General features: G+C 41.0%; 1 protein-coding gene across 1 annotated transcript in view; it reads right to left on the bottom strand.

The window, feature by feature from the left end:
* LOC145356676 (Fc receptor-like protein 5) overlaps positions 1 to 17775 on the bottom strand; it is a 34789-nt gene extending 17014 nt beyond the window's left edge. The window contains exons 1-4 of the mRNA XM_080209551.1: positions 17570 to 17775; positions 16234 to 16269; positions 3559 to 3837; positions 251 to 541 (exon numbers count right to left, since the gene is read on the bottom strand). Coding sequence (XP_080065677.1) covers positions 251 to 541; positions 3559 to 3837; positions 16234 to 16269; positions 17570 to 17606 — 643 coding nt within the window. The 5' untranslated portion in view covers positions 17607 to 17775. The remainder of the gene's footprint in view (positions 1 to 250; positions 542 to 3558; positions 3838 to 16233; positions 16270 to 17569) is intronic.
* Positions 17776 to 21868: the final 4093 nt, after the last annotated feature.

The raw sequence follows: 21868 nt of genomic DNA, 5'->3' as shown, positions 1-21868 counted from the left end.
AGCACTTGGCACGTCATAACATTCAAGGCTATGGACCAAGTGCTGGCAAATGGGATCAGCTGGGCAGGTGAGGGCCTTTCACACATCGGTGCAGACCCAATCAGCCAAAGGGTCTCTTCTGCACTGAAGTATTCTGTAATTCTGTGATACACGCTGAGCATTAGGGCAATTTGTATTCTGTTCCTCAATGGAGGCTTTTGCTTTGTATCATCATAAAATGAATGAATGGTACAATGTAGAGAGCACTCACCTTTAACAGTTACTTCTATGGAACTGCTGTTGATGCTGAATGTTTCCATATTGAATTCATTGCTTGCTTTACAATTGTAATTTCCCATGTTATTGAAATTCACGTGGTCAATAACCAAACTGGATTGGTTTATCCTGACTGAAGGAGATGGCAATAGTTCCTGCTCATTAAAGTACCATTGGTAGGTCACATTGGAACCTTGTTTTATAAAGCAGTTCAGAGTCAGTTTGCTGTTTACTTCTAGAAATGGTGGATCAGGTATTGAATTTATCCTAATTCCCAATACTGGAGCTGAAAAGAAATATAAAGAACTCAGTTAATTTAAAGTTTCTACATATGCAAGTTCTTATTCAAAAATAGTCATCATTAGAAATGAGGCCATGAAGATGACCTGGGCATGCTCCCTGCCACTTACTAACTACAACAATTGCAGCATATATTTGTAAGGCACCTTTAACACAAAGAAATGTCTTAGTCAACTCCCCAAAATGTGAAAAAAAATATACTGAGTGAAACAAAGAGAGATTAGGAGGGACAACAGTGCAGCTGGAGTACTGTGTGCAGTTTTGGTCACCGCACTTGCGCAAGGATATTTTGGCCTTGGAGGGAGTGCAGAGGAGGTTCACTAGGCTGATACCGGAGGTGAGGGGGTTGGACTATGAAGACAGGCTGAATAGACTGGGTCTGTACTCATTGGAGTTTAGAAGGATGAGGGGGGATCTTATAGAGACATATAAGATAATGAAGGAGATGGATAGGGTAGAGGTAGAGAGACTCTTCCCGCTCAGAAAGGACAGCAGGACTAGAGGGCACAGCCTCAAGATAAGGGGGGAGCAGTTTAGAACAGAGTTGAGGAGGAATTTCTTCACTCAAAGGGTGGTGAATCTCTGGAATTCTCTGCCCGTTGAAGTGGTGGAGGCTGCCTCGCTAAATATATTTAAGACACGGGTAGATAGGTTTTTGGTAGGCAGGGGAATTAAGGGTTATGGGGAGAAAGCGGGAAAGTGGAACTGAGCCACTTCAGATCAGCCATGATCTTATTGAATGGCAGGGCAGGCTCGAAGGGCTAGATGGCCTACTCCTGCTCCTATTTCTTATGTTCTTATGTTCTGATGTAAAGTATCACTGGATGTCAAGTGGATGGGCTTTATAAGGAGGCTATTAAAAGAGAAGAGAGAGGTAGCGGAATAGAGGTATTTAGGAAGAGAATTTCAGGGGATGTAGGTGAGAGCACAGCTGCAAGCTTTTGGGTGAAGGAATGCACAAGAGATTGAAGTCTGAACAGTGACTTTAAGGAGGCATGTTGTAGGGCTGGAGGAGGCTACGGTGAGAGGGAAGGGTTTAAGCAGAAGAATGGGGATCTAAATTCCAAAGCTTTATGGGGATCCTTTGTAGTCAGCGATGAACCTGATAGGCAAACAGGACTTAGTGTGGGATAAGATATGGGCAGAAGAGTTTTGGTTTCTCAAGGGTGTAGGATGGGAGTTCAGCCAGGGCAGATGTGGAACCATTGAATCCAGTAGTAACAAAGGCATGGGTACGTCTACATGTGAAGTAACAGCAGTAGAATATAGGCCGCCTCTGTAATGGAAAGAACAAAAGGTTGGAAGTGGCCCACGGCCAAACATGATACATAAGGTTCATGGTGGGAGATATAGGAGGGATGTCCGAGGTAGATTCTTTACTCAGAGAATGGTTGGGTGTGGAGTAGGCTGACTGCTGTGATAGTGGAGTCGGACACTTTAGGAAGTTTCAAGCAGTTATTGGATAGACACATGGAGCACACCAGGATTATAGGGAGGGCATAGCTTGATCTTGGGATTGGACATGGCTCGGCACAACATTGAGGGCCAAAGGGCCTGTACTGTGCTGTAATGTTCTATGTTTCTATGTATAAGTTATGAACAGCATTGTTCAGCCTGAGGCAGTGGCCAGTTAGCGGGATGGCATAATTAATTTTAAGTTATTTAAATTTCCAGCCCTTAAAAATTGAAAAAAAGTCTATCGATTTCTAAGAGTGAAAAAAGCAGACACCTGCTTTAGACAGGCCACAGTGCAGTTTGACAGGCCATTGTGTAGCTTAGAAAAAACCATTAGCCATCTGTTTTTGCAATTTCAATGGACTATTGTCTACGTTTCTCAAGGTTTGTTATTATTGCTGAGCTCATTATGAATGCTTGGATGAGTTGCAAAGGATCCAGAACCATTTATCACACTAGGGGCTGTATGGACATTTTGACTAACAGTTTCTGAGATGCTATTAAAAGATTAGTTGTCTTTGGTACCGTTAGTAAAATAAATGTTTATTTGCTTTTACAACAGATTGTTTACTTGAGGGGATTTATGTCTTTTGAATTTGTGGAATGCAAGACAGTTTTTTCAGTATCTTGTATGTTGGAGTGAGATCTCTATTAGATTGTTATAAGTTTGATTCTTTTTCACCTCCATGTGTCTGAGATTTTTGCATAGTGGATGCTGGGTGAGTGACTATGGAGGATAAAGGAATACTTGGGGGTGGGGGAGGGGGAAGGAGCAGGTGGAGAGCAGAAATGAGAAGACCTGGAGGAGGATGAGAGGTACATTAAGGAATCATGAGGGAAATGGGGGACATGGAAGGGGCATGTGGGGATATGACAGGGTATGTGGGTATGGAGCGGGTCTGGGAGATATGAAGGGTCATGGGGTGAGTCTGGGGTGAGGAGATATGATGACAGAGGTCTGGAGGGCCCAATAGCCTATAATACAAAGTCCCAGAAAACCAAGGTGCATCTCCTAACCAGCTTGCCTCAGCACTCGCATGCATCTGAGTTTTTAGGAAAGCTGTAACTTCTCCCAAAAAACATACAGCCTTTGGCAGGCCGCTAGCATCAAATTCCAAAGTGAAAGTAGATAAATAGAAATGGAGAGTCACACATTAGTTTTCGTGCCGTTATTTATTTACACCTCTTCATTTCAGTCATGAGTGATGTAAGCAAAGGGCTAAGGTAGGGCAACCTTGCTGAGAGCACTGTGCCAGAGAGCAATGGGAGGAGGAAAGAAATGGGAAGAGGTAGTTACCCTGCTTTAGGCAGAGGAGATTTGATGCAAAGTCCTCTTCCCTGCTGAGTTATCTAGAAGTTAACGTGCTTCAGATTTTACAGAAAGGTTTGAGGCAGATATCTGGCCTGTTGCAACATTTGCTCAGTGGGATATTTGTTATAAAATTCAGGAAAATTAATGTTTGATTGTAAATATAATCATCAATTCCACTTTTCCCCTGTTCACCACCTGCACAAAAAGAATTGTAGATGGTTCAGTTTCACTGGTACCTAATACTGTAACGTCGATGCTGTCACTGTATTTTACTTGATCACCATCAGCACTTTCCGCTTTGCATTTGTATGACCCTGCATCACTCTCACTGTGAAATGATACTGAGAAGTTGGCCGCATTAGGTGTTGATACATTCTTTGCTTCGACAAGTGTTTGCTCTCGGTATAAGCCGTACATTACTAAACTTGTTGAGGTTTTTGCAATGCAGGAATATGTTTCCGTGTCATTTATATTAACTCTCTCCGGACCTTGGATAGTTGGATTTAATAAAGAGCCTAGGGAAAGAATGCAGATAAAAATTAGTTATTTCAACTTAACGTGAATAAGTTGAATCTCACAATCTACCAAATCTATCTATCACATCCTGCTTGGACGAGAATATCTACTGGGCATGGAATTCCATATTCAAGTCAAAATTGTCTGCGAGTCTTTGAGAACCTTCGATCCTTATGGTACCCACTTTTCCGTTTCATGGGCATTGCCATCTTTCTGGTAACACACACTCAAGTTACTATTCTTTCAGCCAAGCCTAAGCAGGGTATTAATTTAGTAGGGGTGATTGTAGTATTCAATTGTTCAGCTGTTTGGTATTTGATTTTATGTGTCCATAGACTCTTCTCTGTGTGATATTAGTCAAGACTGGGTTTAGTTATGGTGAGAAAGAGAAACTAAATAAAAAGCAAGAAACCGTAAGCAAGAGAGAGTAGACCTTTTAAAAGCACTGTAAATAAACTCCTGCTCAGTCTTGTGTATCATTTCTGCATATATCTGAAGCATAAACACAACAATTGGTGACAGGGTGAAGAATAGTTAAAAATTTAATGGCTCCAGTGTCTTTCCCTTCTTCACTGGGGATGCCATGGGATCAATGGATTTCAGGGTTCAAGATCTACTTGCTCCCTACTGGGATGGACATTCCAATGATGCACATCTCATACATGGCCTCAGAGCAGAAGGCCAACGAATATTGGAGCAGGTCTCAGAAGACGTGTCTATTTTTGATACTCAAAAATGCTGCCGTTCTAAGAGAAGTGCGCTGATCGGATGATATACTCAAGATGTCAGGGAGTCTATCAGTCAAATACATTCAAAAATGTGTCCAAATTATGGAGATATTCATCAACTCAAAACACCCTCTTCAGCCCCAGGGAAAGAAGTCTAACTCATTCTTAGAGTGGAACCATGTGTGCAGATTAATAAAGAGGACTTCATCAGTTTGAGGAATCTCTCCCTGACAATGAGATACGGCATGTATGTACCATCATGGATGGTAAAGCACCAAGTCATTTCAAGAAATGCTTAGTACAGCATCTCAATATCGCTTCCCATTGATGTGGGTGCAAAAGCAACTATAATGATTGACAAAATCTCCCACTGTTATTTTTCACAGCTTCCTCTCACTCCTGCATCAGACACTCATCCAGCTAATGACAACTTGATCACTCTGATTCCAGAAATGGTCACAGTTCCAGTGCGTGCTACAAGAATCTGAGGTCATTGATCTCTACGTGTCTACAGACGATCAGCTTATCTTTATCAGCGCAACTTTGAGAATGAGTATCTCACAGATTCATACAACTAAAAAGCTGACATGTTTAGCCTTGCTACCATCATAGACATAGGGCGGGATTTTACTAAACTTTGTTGGAGCTTCAGGTTCTGACTGAGAACCATGCACATCTCTCCAGATGCACAAATGAGTTTTCAGGCCAGATTTTCTGGCACTCCCACCATCACTCTGATGGGATGGGACCTGGTAGATATCTTTGCGCCCTCATGGAGACTCCCATGACAGGTAAACATCTGTTGTAAACTGCGCCAATGTGACGTCATGTCAGCATAGTTTGAAAATAGGGCAAGGGGTCAAGTTATGATGTGGGCTGGAGGAGTTAATTATATTAAAAGGCATGCAAATGCATGTGAATCACATTCACGCTTGTTATTGGCATGAACCTGATGACATCCTTGGCGAGGGTTGGGGAGAATTCGATGTGTTTTCACAAGCGAGAACTGCGACTTTCAGGTCTTGAGCCCCCGCCGGTAATTCGCATGGACGGCAAATGTGGGCTCAAGGTCATCCCCAATATCCAACAGGGACCAGATGAGGCCATTGAGGCCCCCCTGGGTGGCTGGGGGCAGGGAGCAGTGCCCTGTGGGCAGTGCCATTCTGGGACACTGGCAGTGCCAGGCTGGCACCCAGGGCAGTGCCAAGGGAGTGGGGAATGAGGGGGTTGGACTTCATGAGGTTGGTGTCAGACGGGGAGGAAGAAGTTGGTAGGAGGGGAAAAGAAGGCACGAGTGGGTGGGGGCTAGTGGCGGGACTGGCGATTAAGGGAACGGCAATCTATGGGAGGGGGGATGGGTTGAAGGAGATGATTTCCACGGGGAAGTGGGGTGAGGGGTGTTGACAGATCTCCCATAATCTGTGTAGACCTGTACACAACATTTGGAAGATCATGGCACATGCCTAGCAGTCTGCAGCCGGTTTACCCTGCAATCATAGGCTCTACCCACCCCCCACCAGTGTGAAAGTCCCTACTGCCAATAACATTGACAGAGTGTGGGAAAATGGCACGAAGTAGCTCACTGAATAAATCAGAGTGAAATGCTCAGGTTTTCAGACTTCAGAACTTTTTGTGCAAAATTCTGCCCCAAGTGGTTATTCAGTACCAACGCTTATCTGTTGGATGACAACACCAAAGTGGAACTTCTTTTTATTCATTCATGGGACATGGGTGTTACTGGCTGGCCAGCATTGATTGCCCATCCCTAGTTGCCCTTGGAGGACAGTTGAGAGTCAACCATATTGCTGTGGCTCTGGAGTCACATGTAGGCCAGACCGGGTAAGGACAGCAGATTTCCTTCCCTAAAGGACATTAGTGAACCAAATGGATTTTTCCTTCAATCAACAACGCTTTCAACGTCAGTAGAAGATTCTTAATTCCAGGTTTTTTTATTGAATTCAAATTCCATCATCTGTCGTGATGGGATTCAAATCTGGGTCCCCAGAACATTAGCTGAGTTTCTAGATTAATAATCTAGCAACAATATCACTAAGCCATCATCTCCCCTGAGATGCTTGATAATGAACAGACCAAGATAGTTCATGGACATTGATCGTGAGGGTACATTTCATTTTCAGATGAGTGACTTCAATATTGGTCATCCATCTCATCAAGTTATTACGTGTGTCTGTTGACTCTACTCTATGTGATGTTAGTCAAGCCCGGATATCTTTACTAAACTAAAAGCAAGAAGCTGTAAGCATGAGAGCATAGACATTTTGAAACTAGTGTAAATAAACTATTATTCTTACATAAAAACTGGTGTATCATCTCTGCATATCTGAGGTTAAAAAAACAACAGTGATCACACCTGAAACCTCATGTAACATCTTCAGAAAAAAAGTCATAAAATCATGGTTGATCTTTTCATGGACTCAGCTCCACTTACCCGCCCACTCGCCATCACCTTAATTCCTTTACTGTTCAAAAATTGATCTATCCTTGCCTTAAAACATTCAATGAGAAAGCCTCAGCTGCTTCACTGGGTAGGGAATTCCACAGATTCACAACCCTTTGGGTAAAAAAGTTTTTCCTAAACACCGTCCTAAATCTGCTTCCCTTTGTTTTGAGGTCATGCCCCCTAGTTCTAGTTTCACCTGCCAGTGGAAACAACTTCCCTGCTTCTACCTTATCTATTCTCTTCATAATATTATGTGTTTCTATAAGATCTCCCCTAATTCTTCTGAATTCCAATGAGTGTAGTCCCAGTCTACTCAGTCTCTCCTCATAAGCCAGAGCTCTCAATTCTGGAATCAACCCAGTGAATCTGCTCTGTGCTGCCTCCAGTGCCAGTATATCTTCTCTGCCCAGTCAATGATTAACATTGTACACATTAGTTCTGCTATCAGCATCAATGGATCATACCAAGCTCAGTACATTTAATTAGGATTCAGATTAGGACATGGATACCGGGATCTTCCTCTTCAAGGCAGAGTACCCGCTGCTCCTCTGGCATTGTCCCACCACTCACCATTCTCCTGGTTTCATCCTTAATGCACAATGGGCTCAAAGCAGAATTTCCGCTAACAGGAAATTCTGCTGCCAGTGTCGCGTCAGAAGAGCCACTGAAGGATATTAAAGAATCAGAAATGATCTAAAGGTGATCACAAAGCTATCACTGAATGACGTGATCAAGGTCTTTATCATTTAAGACGCGGGTTGATAGGTTTTTGATAGGCAAGGGGATTAAGGGTTATGGGGAGAGGGCGGGAATGTGGAACTGAGCCACAACAGATCAGCCATGATCTTATTGAATGGCGAGGCAGGCTCGAGGGGCTAGATGGCCTACTCCTGCTCCTATTTCTTATGTTCTTATGTTCATGGCAGACATGAGGGAAATGCCCTAGGAAATCAGGCCCCACTATCTCTTTAGGTAGGCAGGGAAGTGAGGTCTTGAGGTGCAAAGGCAGCATTTCTACCCCTGGGCCAGAAGCTCCGTGTTCAAGTCCCACTTCATCGCCATAGAAGATGTATTCGTAATGTGGCCTAATAGGTTAATCATCAGCCTGTAAATCCTTCCAATAAACCTGATGGCTGGTGGTGAGAGCAGTAGAGTTTTCTGGTCAGCCACACTGCAGGAGGCAAGACCACTGCAGTATTGTGCCATGCACAGTCACAGACCAATCTAATGGAGACCCATAGTTGCCAATGCCCTCATAGGATATAGTTGTTGAAGGAGGAGTAAGAACAACTGGCAGTAGGAAAGTTAAACTTTGGTAAGCATTTACAATTAGTTTGTCGGATTAGCTATGAGCATTAGTCAAACCAAAGTATGTCAACCCAGTACGATTTTGTGCCTAATTCTGGGACATAAGCTCACCACATGACTTGGTTTCAGCATCACATTCAGTTAACAAGGGAGATAAAACAAATGGCCCTTCAGTCAGCGATGCACGACATCAAGGTTCAGCAATTACTGGTGTGGGACTATCCACCTCCCTCGCAATTAAAAATGATTGGTTGTATTCTCTAAATTCAAAGAGCAAAGATAAACAAGTCTTAAAATATTTAGCTATGAGCATTGAATTAGTGTAATTTATCTTTGACATTTGGAAGAAGTCACTTACTTTGACAGGATATATCCATTTTTCATTTTGTAACTTTAGAATTCAGTTTTGGAATTAGCTTTCACAGCTCTGTAGTTCTTTTACATTTTAAGATGTATTAGTTGAATGAGTTGTTATATTTAGCACACCAATCACTTTCCAGCTTTGACTTTATACGTATTTTCTATAGACTGTGTGCAACTTCTGTAACTTGGTAAGCTTTGTAATGATATAGTCTATATATACCTATTTAACTTCTAAGTACGACCCACTTTGTAATCTTCATTATTAGTTTTAAGGTTATAAATAACTCTGTCACTCTAACCTTTGTTTTAAAAGTAAATGAACTTACTCCAAGTGATCACAGAAAGAAAGACATCAGCCAAAGTTTTATCAAACAATGGCACTGTTGGTTCTGGTGAAAAAAATTGTCATTCTCTCCAGATCTTACCACACCCATGTCACAAAAAAAAATGGAATAAGTCTCACAACACCAGATTAGAGTACAACAAGTTTGGAATCACAGGCTTTCGGAGCACTGCTCCTTCATCAAATGAGTGGAGAAAAAACAGGAAGCCGTGTTTCACGCCGTCGTGTAGAAAAATGGGGCCACAACACACCAGCTAAGCCCTGCTGCACTGAGATCGGGGCACCTGGCTTAAAGGGTGCTCTTGATCAAAGCAAAGAGAAACCTCCCCCCCCATCCCACCATGGAGGTCTCAGGAGCTTCTGTTGTGGGTGTGAACCATTGGAAGTCACGATCTCTGCAGCGAAATTCGTGATTCCTGAGTTTCGTTGGATCTTGAGCCCGCATTGCCATTGCCTTGGATGGCAAACACAAGCCCAAGATCGCCCTCCCCTGCACCCCCAGCAAAATGGCCTCTCAAAATAATCACCGATTTTTAAAAAAATTTATTCCATTCTTAAAGTTACAAAGCCGCAGAGCAGACTGGGCAAACCCAAATCCATCTCCATACTTGTTCCAAAAAACAAATTCAAATTGAATCCAATTCATGGTTGCCAAAAGACAGAAATGTAAGATCCAAGCTGACAAGATAAGGCATTGCACTTGATCTTGAGAATGATCTGATGCTGTGCCACCATGGGGGCAGCACAGTGGCACAGTAGGTTAGCACTGCTGCCTTACAGTGCCAGGGACCCGGGTTTGATTCCCGACTTGGGTCACTGTCTGTGTGGAGTCTGCACATTCTACTCGTGTCTGCGTGGGTTTCCTCCTGGTGCTCCGGTTTCCTCGCACACTCCAAAAATGTGCAGGTTAGGTTGATTGGCCATACTTAATTGCCCCTTATGTTCAGGGGGTTAGTAGGGTAAATAAGTGGAGTTGTGGGGATGGGGCTTGGGATAGGATTATGGTCAGTGCAGACTCCTTGGGTCAAATGGCCTCCTTCTGCACTGTAGGGATTCTATGATTTTATCTTAGCCAAAATCACTGATAGGGGGATAATTTAATACCAACTAAACAAAGTTCTCAGACAATGAGCTGAAGATATCAAGCATGAGGGCTTGAAGGCATATGTTCTCTATCCAAGAATGAAGACATTTGTTCCCCATCCTGAACAAATGGGCAAGGAATATATCATAAAACATTATTTTATCTTAGCACGAAGTATCAGAAACAAATTGAGAGGGGCCAGTCAGAGGGAAATTAAATCAATAGAGAAACCATCTAGACTAATGGCAGATGGATCACACAGGCCTTAAGCCAATTAGAAATTAGCCTCACCTCATTCAGACCGGAATGCAATAACATAATTGAATGCGCTGTGGGTTGTGGTTTTGAAAGAGTTATTAAGTAGCAGATTTTACTGAGCAAGTTGTGCAGCACGTTTGAAACTGAAGAGCTTGATGAACAGAGGGAAGTAGTTGTTATGGGGAGAGAACAGAGGCCAAGTGTCAACCTGCATCCAAGACCAAACCGGAAAACAAGAGCCGTTGTATACTAATCACGTCCTGCCCTGTTGTTGATATGTATTAATCTACAACTTATTAAAAATTTCCCGAGTTACTGCACCAAACTGTCTCCTGTTGCCAATATGGTTTTCCCTCATTCCCTGTCTGATTTTAACCATGATCGTAAGCGAGAGTTTCCTTCGCAAAATGACAGACTGGATTAATTGAAGCTCTGGCTAATTTTCAGTTTCATTACCCTCGCCATTTTATTCAAGTGGGGGAAAAGAAAATGTTGTGTAATTTTGTGCACTTGCTACTTTACATAGATTATTGCTGGGTTATATAATCTGGTTCATGCGTTATAGGAATCACACATGTTTCTTCAGCGAAGGCACTAAGTCTTTGGTTTATTTGCAAAGTTTAAATGTCAGAGTTGGCTTGTGTGCCGTCCTATTGTCTATGCAACCTGGAGTCACTCGGACAGAGGAAATTAAGTCTTTTTCCTTTTTGAAGGATGGTAAGGGTTTCAATTTTTAATGGGGCTGTGTCTGGAGAATAAAAGATATCTGCTATCTGGCACTATTCGTCGCTGACAATAGATTTGGCACCTCAAAACCTTCTGCTTCCTGCATAACAATCAGAGAGAGAAGACTTTCTTCCCATTAACTAACAAATAACTTCATCCTTTTCAATGCATCTCCACCCAAGGATATGGTAGCACACGTAGAAAAGAAGGCCAGGAAATTGGAATTTATATTAACAGAGCTATTTTCAACTACTACAGGAAACTGTTAACAATGCTGTATTCTTTCTCCGTTAGGTGAATGGTTTGATGAAAAATTTGTATCCTCAAGTTTACATTAAAAAAAACTCATAAGGTCATGTTAAATAAAGAATTTTCAAATCACGCTGTGCTAGGCTGGGTTGATTTAGAACATACAGCGTTAAACAAACGTGACATGTTGTGGCAGATTAACATTTGAATTCCATTACTGCACAAAGAAACTAAATGTAATGTAAATGGTGACCATCAAGTGGTTCTTTTCTTTGGGGTGTTCGTTTGATTGATGAATTTGAAAGTACAAATGATGTGCAGGATCCTTTTTGGGATTTCCTGTGAGTCCAAAAATTTGCCATAAGAAAGTGCCTTTCATGTTGTTTTGAATCACATCAGGTATGAATTTACATTATATGGGGTGGTACGGTGGCACTGCTGCATCACAGCACCAAGTACCTGGGTTCAATTCCAGCTGCTGTCAGACTTTTGAATGAACTTACCTTGCATTCTTCAATGTTCAGAATGGAATGTGTACTAACAGATTACTGAACTGCAACTCCCATGTGCATCTGTTACATTGCAGGGTTAGTAGCTTTGAGTGTGTCAAAGAGGCTTTTCATCCAGCAGCTTATGCAAATTTTGTGCTTTTTCTATATTGCTATGGACAAAAATATAATAATAAAATCCTACTATAATTAGTTGTAATTTTTAGTCCTATTCATAAGTGTCCTTGCTTTGGGAGTGTGCATCATATCTAACTAAGCTTGTAGTTTCTTTGATTTGATTTGATTTGATTTATTATTGTCACATGTATTAACATATAAAGAACTTTTTCTTGCAGACAAAACATACTGTTCATAAAGAAGGAAATGAGAGAGAGCAGAATGTAATGTTACAGTCATAGCTAGGATGTAGAGAAAGATTAACTTAATGTAAGGTAAGTTCATTCAAAAGTCTGACAGCAGCTGGGTAGAAGTTGTTCTTGAGTTGGTAGGTACATGACCTCAAACTTTTGTATCTTTTTCCCGAAGGAAGAAGGTGGAAGAGAGAATGTTTGGGGTGCATGGGGTCCTTGATTATGCTGGCTGCTTTGCCGCGGCATCAGGAAGTGTAGACAGAGTCAGTGGAAGGGAGGCTGGTTGATGAAGAACAGAAAGTTCCTCTTCAATATTTGTAAGTACTGGTATCTTCTGTACTTCCCTTAGACTCTCTCTTTCAATGAGCAATTAACACATCACACTTCCAAATTTAAGTATTTTAAGTTTAAAAATATCAAACAAATATGTTTAACATGAACAAATAAAGTTATTTAATTATATTTTTACAGTAGAAATCCTTCCACCCAAGTCCCCTTTAGCAAACCGATAAAGTTCTACTCCAGCGTTGTCCAATAGAAATCATTGACTTGTCACAGATATGCAAATGGTGTTAATGTTTTAGCCACATGTATTCATTTCGTTAGAAAACTACTTAGCTAAATGTGTTTTACATGTGTGCATATACTGAACAACATCTACCACTTTTCAGTAATCAAGGAAGTAAAGCTCTCAACAATGATTTAAAAAACACATGTGCACTCTGCTTTCTGTCTTACTATTTTGGCAACAAGCGCACAAAAAGGTCTCAGTAGATACATATATACTGTGTGGATAGAAATATCCAGGATCATCTGTCCAACGACAATGTTTATTGGAAGCTTGCTCTGTAGGAAGGAGGAAAGGTTGAAAGGGTTATGAGCTCCACAGTTTTGAGATCCTAGGATTATGTCTCCCAATTTATTTCTTGCTATTAAGGCACTGATGAAGTTGAGTGTCAGCTATATCATTGTGCTGTTGGCATTTAGTGTTGTTAAAATAATGGGGGCTGGTCCAGAAATGAAAGGATGCTTAATTACAGCAGACCATGTGAGAAATTTAAATTAATATTTCTCATCAATTGGGATGTCCAATCATCTCGGCGGCAGCTAAACATACCAGAAACCTCACCAAAAAAATCTAACTGAACCTCTAAAGGGAAGATCCACTGGAAGATGTGAACAAAGGTAGATCATTGATCCAGTGAGATTTCTGTCAGATTAGAAATCTTAGGCTATGACTTTAATTTTCATTGTATTATTGGAGAGAAACTAAATTCAAAATTGAGAGATTTGATGTATATTTGCAAGTATGCTTGGGTTGTTCCCATTATTGCTGTTTTAAAATTGTTATTCAGGCACTTTCCTTCCAGTGCTATAATGTCCAAGGATGTGCAGTTCAGGTGAATTGGCCATGCTAAGTTGCTCCTTAGTGTCCCAAATTATGTAGGTTCAGGTGATTAGTGGGGTAAATATGTGGGGCTATTGGAATAGGGCCTGGATAAGAGGTTCTGTTGGAAAGTTGGTGCAGATTCAATGGGTAGAATGGCCTCCTTCTGCACTATAGGGATTTCATGACTCCTCAGACTTTTTATCTGACATCCAGGATTGGATGAGCAGAGATTTCCAATCAAATATTGAGAAGACCGAAACCATTGTTTTCAGCCCCTTCTCCAAACTCCATTCCATAGCCACCAACTCTATCTCTCCATGTTAACCGTCTGATACTAAATTAATCTATTCACAATCTTGATGTCATATTTAGTCCCAAGAGGAGCTCTTGACCTCATATTTGCACCACCATTAAGACAGCATATTTTGACCTCCATAATGGTGCCTGACTTTACACTGTTTCTGTTCATCTGCTGCTGAAATCTTCATTCATGCCTTTGTTACCTCTAGATTTGACTTTTCCAATGGCTGGTCACATCTTACTCAGTGTAAACTTGAGGACATTCAAGACTCTAATGCCCAAAATTTAACTCACACCAAGACCCATTCCTCGACCAGCCCTATGCTTGCTGATCTACTTTTATTCCCAGTCAATGTCTGGATTTAAAATTCTCACCCTTTTCGCAAACCCCTCCATGGCCTCATTGCTCCGTAATTTTCTCCAACTGCACAACCCACCAAAATATCAGTATTCCTTTCATTCTCACCATGGAGCAACCCCCTTTACAACTGCTCCACCAATGATGACTGCAGCATCATTGGCCCTAAGCTCTGGAATTATCTCGCTATCCTTCTCCACTTCTTGATGTCGCTTCCTGACTTTAAGACACTCCCCTGAAACCTACCTTTGTGAATTAGCTTTTGGTCAACTGATCTAATATCTCCTTAAGTGATTCTAAGTCATCATCTGTTTTAGAATGTGTTGTGAAGTGCCTTGGAATTATTGTGTTAAAGATGCTATATAAATATAAACCATTGTTTCTTCATTCAGTGCTAATCTTCTCTTGGTCCATTGCTGATTCAATGGGGTCAGGCAAGGGACTCAGTAGTAAATGAGCAACAATTGTCAGATGCTTGAGGCCATCTTTAGTCTCGTACCCTTATATTAAGCTGTAAATGAGCCATTAAGTCCCATGGGAAGCCCATTCAAATGCCCTTTCCTGAGGCTTAGTCTGAAATCTTTATCAGCCATTTTTAAATTCTCATTCTTCAATCCTTTCCATAGCTTTCATGACCTAAACAATACTCACATTTCCATTCCAAACTCTGTTAGATTACCAATAAATTACTAACCACCTGTTTGTTGGTTATTTACTACTTCAGAGTTTCATTCACACTCATTTTTGCCACCATTTGTGGATTTTCCTGTTCAGTGTTGTTAGTGCACTGATGCACACATGTCCCTTCCATTAAAATAAATGGTCAGAAAATTATGGAGCAAGAGTGTGGAATTTTTCAATTCATGCTCTTAGCCCAGAATATGCTGGAGTGCTGAAGCTGAAAGCAGTGAGCATTGTATACTTGTCTTCCAAACGCCTCTTCCATCCTTTGTGATTTTTTTTTAACGTATCACACATTTTTCACTTACTTCCTTGAGATTCCATATCACCCCTCAAATTTCTCTCATTTTCTTTAATGACTTTTCATTTGTCATTTTAATGACAATCCCTACAGTACAGCCATTCAGCCCATTAAGTCTGCACCAACAACAACCCTACATGGGCCTATCCCTGTAACCCCACGTCTTCACCCTGCTATTTCTCCTGAACTAAGGGTCAATTTAGCATGGCCAATCAACCTAACCCACACACCTTTGGAGTATGGGAGGAAAGCAGAGCGCCTGGAGGAAATCCACACAGTCACTCAAGGCCGGAATTGAACCCAGGTCCCTGGCGCTATGAGGCAGCAGTGTTCGCCACTGTGCCACCATGCTGCCCTTTCATGTTTTCATTTCCAAAACTGACATTTGAGCTCATCAAAACTATTTCTTCTGGAGTTATTATGCTTTATATGTTCAATTATCATTTTGTTCTGAAAAGATCCTTACGGCCCACCAATGACAATTACATACCATAGTCTTTTTTACTTATAAAAGAATACTGGCAGTGAGAAGATAGCCAATATTACACTCTTATCTGCTCTCCACAATGCTGCCTCATAGCTCAGATGACGTCAATTGTGATTTCATTATGTTGGCTCCCTTAGTCAGCACATTTGTATTAATTTGCTACAATTTGCATTAACCTGAATCTAATTGGAAATAAGAAGCACTTCTTGCTAGAGGAGCCATATTAGTAATGGCAGTTATATCGGGATTGTAATGCTCTTGCAACAAAGGTCAAAGAAATTTCAAACAGTGTAGCTTTAACCTCATGCCACCTCTGGTATACTTGTTTATGAGATAAACCATGTGCCCCACTCAACATTCAGTTTCAATGAACAGATAGTTACAATGAACATGTTTTAAATATATATGGCAAGAGTTAAACACAACATTTCAATGGCATAACTAGGCTGTACTTTAAAAAATAACTGAATGCAATCCATGAATATACTGTAGTACTCACCTGAGAGTTCTTGATATGCAGCATACCGAACTGAAGCTGTAAGAGGAAAATATCATTTTTATACATTGCAGCCTCGTGCCAATGTGTGTTTCTACGTATGTTTGTGTGATGGTTAAATCTCATTTAAATTCAAGAATTACATTCTAATAGCTTAATCCCCCAGATTAAAACGCAATAAATTTGAAGAGGTTAAAGTTAGCGGATTCAATTCTTCTCAGACAAATGTGCAACCTCATCCCATGTAACAGACAACAGGGCGGTTCAACATTTCACCAATCAATTCGCAAATGGTCCAGCAAAGCTGGACAATGCAAAGGATACTTGTTGGCCTTTTGGCATAAAGATCAAGCATAAGATCAAACCCAAAATCAAGCCCAAGATGCCTTATCTTGTTAGCTTGGATCTTGTTTGCCCCATTTTGTGGATGAATTGGATTCAGTTGGATTTTGAATTTAGTTTTTGGAGAAAGCAAGGAATGGATTTAAGTCTGCTCGGTCCATTCTGAGCATTGGCTTTGAAACTCGACGAATGAAGCAAAAAATGACAACCATCAACATCGCAGATTTTATGAGAACAGTTTTAAACATTTTTTATTTAAAATATTGCATTTATTCCTTCTTAAAAGTTGTTTGGCTGAGTATACCCAAATTTTTATTTGCGACCATTCTGTTTTCCATCCGGCCCTTGAAAGAGAATGAATTTGCTCAGTTATTTCATCAAGTATTTTGGCAAACGTTCAAGGAAAGCCCAACTGTCTGAAAGCCGGTTCTCGCCAAGTGCGAGGTACATTTGCAAACAAAAGACTTCGCTCACAGAATTGTTCTATAAACCAAACTGGACTTTTCCACGGTTGGCAACCGAATAAAAAATGAACAGTGAACTGCTCCCAGACTAAGTGTGCTTCTAGATGGAAAGGTTACAAAATCCTCTGTAACAACTTTGCGAATGTTGTACGGAGACCGAACAGAACTTTAACTAGTGCCCATCACACTGTGTTCATGCCAGTTGCCCTTGCTGTAAATCCAATTTCTGAACAACAAATCTCTAAATCAGAACTTTTATAAGTTTTAGTATCAAATAGAGCGTACTTTGTGCTCAGCAGTGCTGTCTGTATCTACAGAAATGTAGCAGAGCCCTTTTTACAAAGGCGCTCCAATTAAATAAGCGCGCAGAGAAAACTTAAAACATATAGGGTGCCCCATAGAAATTCAACTTGATTAGAATATGCCCTCCTCGTAACATGCTCTGTAAATCAATATGGAGAGTTTTTAAAATAACATTCTCAAATGCTTTCTCACTTCATTGAAAACTGGCGACTCTTAAAATGATTACTCACCAAACAAAAATAAAATTTGGAATTTGATTCCCATCATCCTGAACAAATTATCCTGTTTCTGCGTCCTCTTTTCTGTGTGTTAATTTGATGTTAATCGATGGACACCAAGAAAGAACACTTTGATTGAAGTCACAGAAATTCAGCAAGGGCAATGGGACAAGTTTCTCCCTCTGTTTCTCTGGGGCTGTCTGGTGGCTGATTGAGCCAAAGCAGGGACTGGGAGTTTCCAACTCTCTCTGACTGCACAAGAGTGATAATAAAGGAAGTGAGACAGGACAAGGACATCCTGCAATATGATTGGCAGCTGTGAACTTCAACTGGGCTTGTTTTTAAGCACGAGTCTTCGTTTTAAAAACAGATTTGAATCAAACTGTATGTGTCCTTTAAGAGAAACAGCAGGTCTTCCATTTATGCATCAAGTTTGTAATTTACATTTAAAAAAAACCCATGTCACGAGAAATCCTTCCACCATTGCCATGCATTCCTGAGGAAATCAACATTTCAATTCAAGCGGGGGCCCTGTGGCTGATTCCTGTTTATGAAGGGCAGAACGGCAGCACAGTGGTTAACACTGCTGCCTCACAGTGCCAGGGACCTGCGTTCGATTTCTGGCTTGGGTCACCGTCTGTGTGAAGTCTGCGTGTTCTCCCCGTGTCTGCATAGGTTTCCTCCAGGTGCTCTGGTTTCTTCCCACACGCCAAGCTGGTTACGTGCATTGGCCATACTAAGTTCTCCCTCAGTGTACCCCAATAGGCACCGGAGTGTGACGACTAGGGGATGTTCACAGTAACTTCATTGCAGTGTTAATGTAAGCCTACTTGTGACATTAATAAATAAACTTCAAGACTTGAATAAACTATGTTCTTGTCTGGCAATCTTCATAGAATCCCTAAAATGCAGAAGGAGGCCATCTAGCCCATCCTTTGTGCACCGACTCTCCCATAGAACACCTAACCCAGGCCCTATCCCCAAAGCCCCATGCATTTACCCCATTAATCCCCACACCTGTGACATCTTTGGACATGAAGAGGCAGTTTAGTATGGCCAATCCATGTAACCTGCACACCTTTTGGACTGTGGGAGGAAACTGGAATACCTGGAGGAAACATAGGCAGGTATGGGAAGAACTTGCAAATTTCACACAGTCACCCAAAGCTGGAATTGAACCTGGGTCCCTGGTGCTGTGAGGCAGCAGTGCCAAACACAGTGCCACCATCCTGCCCAAAATCTTAATGATGTATGACATTCAATTTATTCACTGGTAATAATCCAGAACATTAGAGCTAATTTCAAACATTAGACTCAAAAACAATTAGAAAACCCCCAAAATGAATATTTTATAATGGAAGCTGCCTCATTATAATTCAGTTTCAACTTACAATCAGCGGAGAAACTTCAGTGCCAGTACCATCAAGAGGGCTGTCTCTTGTGTGTAATCACAGTTACACTGTGATACATTTATACAGATAAATACCATTGTAAATATGACATAAGAATTTGTAATACAGCATGTATTAATAAAGACAGAATGTGACTTGAAAAAGGTTTGCAAGCCCTGCTTTGTTCCAATAACACATCTCCACCCCAGAAGTTTAATTTTGATAATGATGTACAATTACAGGCAGCATGGTGGCACAGTGATTAGCACTGTGGCCTCACAGCACCAGGGACTGGGTCCAATTCCTGGCTTGGGTCATCGTCTGTGCAGTCTTCACATTCTCCCTATGTCTGTGTGGGTTTCCTCCCAGTGCTCCAGTTTCCTCCCACAGTCTAAACAACGTGCTGGTTAAGTGCATTGGCTATACCAAATTCTCTCTTGGTGTACCCGAACAGGCACTTCAGCGTAGCAAATAGGGGATTTTCACTGTAACTTAATTGGTGTCTTAATGTAAGCCTACTTATGACAAACAAATGATTTTTTAAAAAGCTTGTAGTTACGGGCATTAGTTAAATAATCAAAGCATGTCAACCCATTTGGAATTTATGCTGAATTCTTGGGCAGTAGCTCATGAATTGATTTTAGCATCACGCTCAAGGGAGGGAAAAACAATGATGCAAGATGTCAAGGATGAACTGGGATGGAACCATCTACCTCCCTAGCAATTAAAATAATTAGTTCTCTAAATTCAAAAGGCCTACTGAGCAAAGAAAAACAAGTGTTTAACATTCAGCCTTGTGCATTAAATTAATGCAGTTTAACTTATATTAAAAAGAAGTCACTTTTTTGACAGGACGTAACCATCATTGATTTTGAAAGTTTAGAATTCAGTTCTGTAATTAGCTTTTGCAACTCTATCGTTTTTTAAAATTTAAATATCTGTTAGTTGGATGAGTTGTGTCATATTTAGCACACTAACCACTTTCAAGCATTGATTTTCATGTATTTTAGATAGACTTTGTGTAATTTCTGTAACTTTGTAAGTTTTATAAAACTATCCTGAATTTTTAGTCGGCTTATGCTAAGCATGGACAAATACAACAAATACATGCTATGGCAAAGCAGTTCTTTCATGAAAAACACATTGATAACAGCCTGTTTTACTGAAGTTCTACAGGACATACTGATGATATCCATAGATCATTTAGACATCCAGACCAATGAATCCATGTTCCCAGACATCACATGCTGTTTTATCTCAAATGAAAGCAATATCAAACCATTCTTGCTTATATTCTGTATATATACACTATGTAACTTCTAAATACTACTATCCAATTTGTGAACTCCTTTATTCGTTCTAAGGATTATAAGCAACTTTATCACTCTATCCTTTGTTTCAAAAGTAAAGCTACTCATTCCAAGTAACCATTGACATCACCCAGCAAAATAAAGTTAAAATTTAAAAGTTTATTTATTAGTCACAAGCAGGCTTATAGTCACGCTGTAATGAAGTTACTGTGAAAATCCCCTAGTCGCCACACTCCGTACCTGTTCAGGTAAACTGAGGGAGAATTTAACATGGCCAATGCACATAACCTGCACATCTTTGGATTGTGGGAGGAATGATGTGGGTATGCCGGCGTTGGACTGGTGTAAACACAGTAAAAAGTCTGACAACACCAGGTTTTAGTCCAACCTATTTATTTGATAATATACTCACAAGCTTTCGGGTTAGCCCCTTCGTCAGGTGAATGGAGAGTTCTCCATTCACCTGACGAAGGGGCTAACCCGGAAGCTTGTGAGTATATTTTCAAATAAATAGGTTGGACTAAAACCTGGTGTTGTCAGACTTTTTACTGTGGGAGGAAACCAGAGCACCCAGAGGAAACCCATACAGACATGGGGAGAATGTGCAAACTCCACACAGTGATCCAAGCTGGGAATTGAACCCAGGTCCCTGGTGCTGTAAGGCAGCAATGCTAACCATACCACCCAGTGGACTCTAAAAGCAGCTATGTTCGGGATCTGATTTGATACCAATTAAATGAACTCTGCAACGCTGGGCCCAAGATCGATCATGGCTGCATGGAAGAAGATCAAAGAACTGAGCAATCAGATTCAAATTTAGACATCAACTGAGACTAAAACTTAAAGCGCAATGGAGATGGGAATGAAACACTGAGAAAAAAGTTGACGCTCTGTTCATTATTTCCTTCAAATTGGCAAAAGCCTTACTGGAAACGGGATAAAAGTCAAAAGGCTCTGTGAATCAAGTACTTTGCAGTATGTAATAATTTCTTAGTTGTGAGCTTTGCCAGTAATACCACCACTTGGTGTTCATTCCTAACCACCCTCAAGAAGATGAGCTTTCGTCACAAAGTGCTGCACTCCATGTGTGTAGGTACACAGTGTTACGACAGTTCCAGCATTCTGACCCAGCGACCATGAAGGAATGGTGGATAGTTCCAGGTCAGGACGGTATGTGACTTGGAGGGTACGTTGCAGCTGGCATCATTCCCTTGAGGCTGTTTCCCTTCATTTTTCTAGATAGTTGAGCTTGCAGATATTGCCATAAGGGCCTTAGTAAGTTGCTTCAGTTCACCTCATACACGGTACATATTGTTATTGCCATGAAGTGGGGTAGTGAAATGTTGAGGTTAGCAGATGGGATGATCATTGAGGGAAGTGCTTTGTCTTGGATGATGTTGACCTTTGTGAATGCTGTTTAATCTTCATTCATCCAGGCAAGTAAAATATTTCATGACTTGTGCTTTGTAAACAGATGATCTCACCATAACATTCATAACCTTTGACCTGTTTTTTATTGCTACAGTAATTATGTGGTTAGGCTAATTCAGTTTCTGATCAGTGGTAACCCCCCACAATCTCAATGGTTGGGGAATTCAGTTATGGTAATA

The sequence above is a fragment of the Carcharhinus amblyrhynchos genome, chromosome 21 (assembly GCF_965287045.1).
Source record: "Carcharhinus amblyrhynchos chromosome 21, sCarAmb.v2.hapA, whole genome shotgun sequence".
NCBI lineage: Eukaryota > Metazoa > Chordata > Chondrichthyes > Carcharhiniformes > Carcharhinidae > Carcharhinus > Carcharhinus amblyrhynchos.
The sequence above is the reverse complement of the archived record's forward strand: the minus strand, read 5'-3'. Positions and strand labels throughout refer to the sequence as shown.